A 7,709-nucleotide genomic window follows, 5' to 3' on the forward strand; every position below is an offset into this window, starting at 1 on the left:
GTGCAGTCGGCCTGAAGCCGCTACAGGAACACGTCCGCCTTTGACAACATGGCTGTTAAATGAAAAGTGCCCCACCCCAAAAACAGCTGCATGTATGGATCATCAGTGCCAGTCCTTCATATGTCAGAGAAGCCAGTATGTAAATGCAGATTTACTTTTCCAAACTTTACTGCAAAAACGTTCTTACGGTGGAAGGTGTGCAGGTGCACAGTGAGCCCGCTGGCCTGGCTGTAGCCTTTGCCACACTCTCGGCATACGTAGGGCCGGTCTCCCGTGTGCGTCCGCACGTGACGCGTCAGCTCTATGGACTGGGCGAAGACAGCCTTGCAGTACTGGCACACATACATCTTCCCTGGAAAATCAAAGAAGCACACAAATGTTGTCTGTACATGCTGCATGATAGAAATACTGCATCTGTGCACGCTGTTGGTTTCTGGGTGTTGCACAGCAAACAGCCTGGAGGAGCCAGGACACCCTCTGATTGGCTCGCCGCCGCGCCGTCATCACACAGATGCAGTGAGACCCAAAGGCCTTAAAGGTGGGCAGAAAAGTACAAAACAGCACAGCCAGACTGGAAACTGCCCAGTTTGGCTGCGCTGTTGTGTTTTGTCGTCCACAGACTCGAGCTGAGTCGCACAAACCTCTGTGCGTCTGTGCGACTCTCAGCTTCTCTGCAGGATTATTATTGAAATGCTGCTTTTAAAAAACATTGTACGCTCGAGTCTTCAGCGCGGCTGCGACGCACATCAGCCTCCTGTGTGTTTGTGTCACACGGGAGGTTATAAGCTGCCTGCTCAGCTGCCTCTCTGCGTTTGGATGCACCGCAGCACCTTCTGCTTGTTATGTTTTGCACATTTCACCAAATGAAGCTCTGTTTAGGTACTTTGTCGGCTTCATTTAGCACATTTTTCACCACTGCTGCTTTTTACACTTCAGCTGGCTGGTTGCTGATCTTATACCATTAAGCTCATTCATCAAATTCTACAAACATCTGAAAGCATTTCAGTCTTCAGCCTGTGTTTCTGCTGGGAAAGGCTTGTTCCAGGTAGTGTGACTGCCGATGAAGCGCTCCATGTTCCTCAGCTATTCCACCACCACTAGATTCCTCTTCTTTTGTCATGTGTGCTGGTGTGTTTCTTATTTCTAACTTTATATTCAACTTTATTCAACAAATTTCCACAAATCCATCCAAGATTCATCTGAAGCGTGATCCTTCAGCTTCATCTTTGAAGGCAGTGACGTCCTCCCACTGTGTGGGAACCAGTGTCTCCAGTGGGAACCAGTGTCTCCAGTGGGAACCAGTGTCTCCAAGCCTATCCTTGTTTCCTGCTGTTCTCTAGCAACACAAACCTCCAGCAGCAGCATCACAGCAGACTTTTTAATGTGATAATTATACGACCTTGTAGTTTACTGTTATATTCCTATGTTCCTTATAGATTTGAATCACCAGTTTAGTCACATGATCTGTGACACGGGATCTCTTAGATTAGCCCGATCCTGCCGACAGCACACCTTCATGTGGACGTGAAGGGGAAACCCCGGGTTGGTTTACAGAGTCAGAACCTGATGGACATGTCAGGGTGAATCCAGATGAAGCAAACGAGCTGTGTAGCACAGGTCCTTGGGTCCAGCTCAGCCTTGATTCATGCTTTTGGAAAAGGCTTCAGGCTTAAAGCTGCTCTTTGAGCTCTGTCTCCCAGTAACACTCTCCTAAAACCCAGTCTAACCCTGCAGTGGTCGCCCACTGTCTTTAATAAACACAGACCTAAAAGTAATGACCACAGCCCTGCCCACTACAACAGCACAGTCACCTCAACTGGAACAAAAGAACCATACTGGTGCACTGTGATGATGCGCGGGACTCTACAGCTCCACACTGACACCACTAAGGTGGATATCACAGCCAGCCAAACGGAGCTTTTCAACCTCCACGCTTTGTGCGATCCCTCCTTCCTCTCTCTTTCTCCCCTTGGTTTCCTTGGTGATAGGTGTGTCACCTATCAATAACATCATCATCATAACTCTGTGGGTTTGAAGTCTCAACACTTTATCTCTCTGGTTTGTCCTGGATGTTGAATCTTTGTTTTGTTCTTGTATCAGTGACAAGCTGTTACACGTGAAAGACACATATCACCACTTGTATATCACACAACCCCAAATGTGTGTGTGTGTGTGTGTGTGTGTGTGTGTGTGTGTGTGTCTTACCCTCAGAGTGTCTCTTTTTGGTGTGGTATGCAAGTGCAGCAGCCACGCTGAAGCTCATGTCACAGTGCTTGCAGTGGTAGGGTTTCTCCCCTGTGTGCAGCCTCATGTGATTCTTCAGAGATGAGTTTGCACCAAACTTCGCGCCGCATTCATCACAAGCAAACGGCTTCTCTTCAAAGTGCTCAGTGCGCTTGTGGTAAATCATACCTAAGAAATGAGAAGCACTCATTAAATGGAACAAAGTGAAACGATCGCTGTGCTGTGACGCGCGAGCTGGCCCCAAACTGAGCTCAGAGTTCATGTTACGACAGATGTGATCTTTCCCACAGTCCTTTTGCACACGGCAGCACACGTTTGCTGCCTACGCTGTACGCACTGCAGCTGTGCTGACCAGAGTCGAGTGCACAGCGGGGAAACCACACATCTGTCAGGTACGGTGTTCCTGCCTTAGAAGGTTTCTTTGCTGGTGAAATGACCTGTTTCAGGTCCTTTTGAGATTTAGACTGTAGCCTAGCAGCAACATCAAATGTAAAGCAGCACAAAGTTATACTCCACTCAACAAAAGAAACAGAAGCACAGCAGCAGCTAGCAGTGCTGGCTGCCAGCTCGCAGCTTCCATCTCTGACTGGGATTAAACCAGCAGCCCCATGTTTTCATTACATTCATATTTACCTGATAATTCAGGTAGTGTTACTGCTTGTGACGCTTCTGTATAGTAAATGCTGAAACCAGAAGCCATAATAAGAAACACGTCAGTACCTCATCGACGGTTCCTGCTCTGATCATTATCAAACACCAACACTGTGGATGCAGCCTGAGAACAGCTGTGAGATCAGCACAGACACTGATCACATCAATAATCTTGCTTTAATGTCACGTGACTTTACCCGACGGGTGGGCGAAGGTGCGGCCGCAGAGGTCACAGGCCGCCTTCTTCTTGACCCGCGTGGCGCTGCGGTGAGCCTCGGCCCGGTGGCGCTGCAGGGCCCGCTTAGACAGCTTCTCAGGACACTCGGGACACTGCTGCTCACACTCCTGGGACATGGAGCAGCGCTTCATGTGTGCTAGCATTCGACACTTGTAATCAAAGCTCTTCTTACACCAGTGACAGCAGTAAGGTTTGGCGTGACAGGAAGCAGGAGAGGAGCAGGGAGGGGAACACTCGGTTGCTACAGCTGCATCTTCCTGCTCCTCCTTGTTCTCCGCCTCGTCACCGTTTTCATCTTCTTCCTGGACACGATCTTCACTCCTGTTCTCCTGCTCTGAGTCAGCTGCAAACATGGACGACAGACTCAAAATACGTAGAAGACATCCACTAAAAAAGCTTCCTATCACATCCTGTCCATTTGCTGGACGGACACAAATGTATATAAATACCGAGCTGTCCTTAATGAAGACAGACCTACACATCGTCTTTCATGTTACTCCCGGTGCTCGTCTTTACCTCCAGTGTGGCTGCCATCGGGCTGCCGTACGCTCCTCTCCAGCTCCTCCAGCAGAGGGAGCAGCTGTGTGGGACAGGACGATGAAGCTTTCTGCTTGGCGGTGCGCAGCAGCTTGATAAGCCCCTCCTCTCCGATCTGACCCTCTTTCACTTTACTCATCAGCTTCTCCGACACGGAGCTGGGATCAGCCTCCTCACAGCACCGACACACAACCTGAGAGAGCACAAAGTGCAAACAAAATGAAATTGTGGAGCAGCAGCAACCTTCCAGTCAGTAGATGGCGCCCTCGAGCTACAGCCAGGAGCCGTCACAGCTGTAGCTCAGAGCGAGTTGTGCGCTCACAGTACGCTGACCATGAGGTGGTGCGGTCAGCGAAATGGGAACAGAAATGTGCTTTTGGCTCCAGTACGTAGAGATACACTGTTACTGTCGTCGTCTTCTATGTGGAGCCACAACTGTGCTTCGGGTCATGCTCGAGTGATTCCTGACACTGTCCAACAAAGGGGGACAGCCTGGAGAGCTACTGTTCAGGGCTCAAACATGTTAAACAACGTGCAAGGGAGGGGTTCTCAACCCGCGGCTCTGGAGCCACGCGGGGCCTGGGACAATGAATACATTAAATAAATGAATAGTATTTAATTGAAACGTGTTTATTAGTGTTAGTGACTTCTACACTGGGAGATTACTGTGATCTTGAAATATGAAATTTAAATGATATTTGATTATTTTTCGTCGGTCAAACAAGCACCACACTTCACCTCAGGAGGCCACTGTCACTGAGAATAACTGCAGTGATGCTGAGGTAACCGAGACGTGGAACGGCATCCCGACACGAACGTGTGGATCCTCAGCTCCACAGACGGAGGTGAGCAGCTGCTCTCCACCCACGCCTCACAGACGACAGCGGGAACTTCATGCAGTGTCGATCCCATCGTCCCGTTAACCAGGTAAGATTAATATTTATGATGATGCAGATATTTTTCAGTGACACAGAGATTTGTTTCCAATGCATTTCTTAAATTCAGCTCGAGGCTCAGGAGGCTCAGAGGCGAGATGACCGTTAGTTTGCTACGTGAATCCTTCCAGCTTTTTATTGTGTTGGTTTCTTGTTAGTATTTTAGTACATAAAGAAAATGTAGTTTTCTCTGTAGCACTTCATGTGTTTCATAAGCAACACACTTTGTATGTCGTTGTTTATACAAAGCATGAAGGTCAAAGAGCAGTATTTACAGGGGCATCTTCATTTTGGATGCGTTTGCAGCTCGGTGGCTTTTTTATGAAACCGGGTCCAAACGGCTCTTTGGGTGTTAAAGGTAGCCGAGCCGTGAGCTAAGGTGGTATTAGATGGAGTCAAACTGTAGAAGAACCAGGGCTTCCTGTTGTACCTGTCGCTCTCTTTCTGTCAGGCTCTCTGCTGCTTGGCTCAGCAGTTCCACAACAGACGACGTGTTGGCGAGGAGACCAGACTCGCTGGACAGCCTGGCTGCCGACGTGTCGCCACCTTCTGAGGATTTGATGTCTTCGGGCCCTGTGGACAGAAAATAAAGTCTAGTTGTTATCTTGTTTATTGTAGGGAGACTATTTTAGACCAGGCGTGGGCAACTCCAGGCCTGGAGGGCCGGTGTCCTGCAGGTTTAAGATCTCATCCTGGGTCAACACTCCTGAATCTCATGATGAGCTCATTAGCAGGCCTCTGGAGAACATCTGGAGGTCAATCAGCTGTGTCGGATCAGGGACACACCTAAAACCAGCAGGACACCGGCCCTCGAGGCCTGGCGTTGCCCACGCCTGTTTTAGACTCTATTTCCAGTAACGTGTGATTTGAATTATTCCTAGATCGACTCACACCATTAAATTCCCCAAACTACGGGTTTAAACATAAGAATGACCTGATGTGTCAGGGAGCTCCACGCGGGCCCTTTTAATCGCCGGCTCGTCATCGCGGTCATGCTCAAACGATTCTTTTTTCAGCTCGTCCGTCACCTCCGCCTCGTCTGAAGACGGGTTGTGCTTGCTGGGCGAGGCTGAGCCTTCAGGCTTCATATTCGGGGCTTTGTCGGTCACGGTGAGGTGTGGCACAGCGGAGCTCACTGATACCGGGGGCTTCTGGTTCACCAGGCTGGTGAGGACTTGCTTAAAGCCAACGGCCACGTCATACATCTGCAGGCTGTCTGCAGCGGCGACTATGCGACTGACGTTGTGTTTACCTGGAGGCAGTTTACCAGTGTAGACCATGTCCAGGAGGCAGCCAAACTCCTGCGAGGAAACCACAGCTGTGTCGATGGAGATGGTGTCGGAGCCATCCAGGAGAGACCTGACGGAGACAGCACCGTTCTGGTTTTAAGCTGCAGTGTAATAAAAGCGAACAGCGACTGCAGCAGCCACCTGTACACCGTGCTGGCATCAATATTAAAGTATGACGGGAGCAAACACAAAGAGCACATCTGTAACAGCTGCTCATAAACTCTACTCACGTGTTAGATTTCATGGTCCTCAATAAACACATTTTTAAAAAAGCCAAACTAAAAGTTCATGAGCTGAATTTGACTCATTCTTCCACAGGAGCGCTGCTGAGATTAGATGAACGACTGTAAGGTCCAAATATGTGACTGCAGAAGAGTCACCAGGTCTACCTGAAAAGCATGCTGGAGGCAGCCAGCACCAGTTTATGTGCGCGATGACGACCCTCTCCCACCAAGATGGTGCAGTCGCAGAAGTGCTCGTCCTTCCTCAAGGCCCACAGCTGCTGCATCAGCTGGCTGCTGTAGTTGGGTAGCTCCATCATGTTGGTTTCAGGGCGACTGCACCAACCACAGCTGTAATCGTTTCATGTCCAAACACACAATCAGGCCTGCAGCATTATCACAACTCATCACTGGTACTTTTCACTAAAACTGCGTTTATACCGTACTCACTCTGTGCGCCGGCAGCACGAGAAAGACTCACACAAAGCTGCAGTTTATCCGACTACTGTGTAAAAAGCTAATGTTTTTATTACAACATCAACTAGTGTATGAAGCACCACGTGATGCCGGACACGGTAACGCGTGGTGTCTTCACTGTGTCGTCTTATCAGCAACTAACGTTCAGTCTTCTTAAACAGTGTTTACCGGAATGTAACTAGCTGTAGCCTAGCTAAGGTTGCTAATGTGCTCCAGAGAAGGTAACTAGTTCCTGTAATATTAGTGAAGCACGCTGCGATACAGGAGCGCTCCCAGTAGAATAAACCCCAGACCATCACTAAGGGCTGTACCTTGAATTATTCAATCCGAGTCTTTATTTAAACTTCTCTGCTGAACAATTCTGCAGTGCGCAATAAAGCTCAACTGTTTTGAAAATGGCGACACGCAGTACGTGAACAAATTGGGACACTTCCGGTTGAAGAAGTCTCATCACAGCGAGCGGTTCGCTTTAAATCTGTTTGTATGACCGTTGGGCCTTCACCGGAGCAGTCATTCAGGGACGTGCGGTGTGGGCTCGTGTCAAACAACAGCTCCACAGTTCATTACAAATATATTCTCTCAAAATTATTAAATTAACGACAAATACATAAAAGCTTTTGCCTGGAACAAGAATCTGTTATATATTCGTAATACAGCGGATGTTCCCCGGGCACTGGACCGGTACCGGTCCGTGAGTCGTTTGGCACCGGGCCGCGAGAGTTGAAGCTCGGGTGTGAAATGTCTGGTTTCCAGGGGGTTTGTCGTGTTGTAGGTGCGTCTTATTTTGAAAGAAATACGTACCCGTTACTATAGCGACCAGAGAGCATTAAGGGGCAGAGAGGAGGACGTTACCGTCAGTGTTGGCGCGTTTCAGGAGCACGCTGCTAACAGACAGTGAATTCACGTTTACTGTTATATTTACAGAATACCGCCGCGGTTCTCTCGGTCGTATCGTTTTGTTGTTGCATTTGTCCGCCACACCTTAAAGGCCGCTCCGTGACGGTCTGACGCTAAACCGTCCGGGGAGCACAAGAGGCTGCGCACCGCTGGTTTAGATGTCAGGAAGCGGCTCGTTCACCACAGCGACTGTTGCTTTGAACATTTCTGACTTCCTCTC

At 49.1% G+C, this 7,709-nt stretch overlaps 1 protein-coding gene across 1 annotated transcript in view; it reads right to left on the reverse strand.

Moving 5' to 3' along the window:
• zbtb40 (zinc finger and BTB domain containing 40) overlaps positions 1–7,019 on the reverse strand; it is a 14,894-nt gene extending 7,875 nt beyond the window's left edge. The window contains 8 exon segments of the mRNA XM_085405457.1: positions 188–352; positions 2,206–2,412; positions 3,093–3,476; positions 3,650–3,863; positions 5,036–5,178; positions 5,540–5,964; positions 6,284–6,466; positions 6,566–7,019. Of these exon segments, the coding sequence (XP_085261583.1) occupies positions 188–352; positions 2,206–2,412; positions 3,093–3,476; positions 3,650–3,863; positions 5,036–5,178; positions 5,540–5,964; positions 6,284–6,435 (1,690 nt within the window). The 5' untranslated portion in view covers positions 6,436–6,466; positions 6,566–7,019.
• Positions 7,020–7,709: the final 690 nt, after the last annotated feature.

This window comes from Rhamphochromis longiceps, linkage group LG5, assembly GCF_057381845.1.
Source record: "Rhamphochromis longiceps isolate RC_006_pf linkage group LG5, R_longiceps_female_GT1.1, whole genome shotgun sequence".
Taxonomy (NCBI): domain Eukaryota; kingdom Metazoa; phylum Chordata; class Actinopteri; order Cichliformes; family Cichlidae; genus Rhamphochromis; species Rhamphochromis longiceps.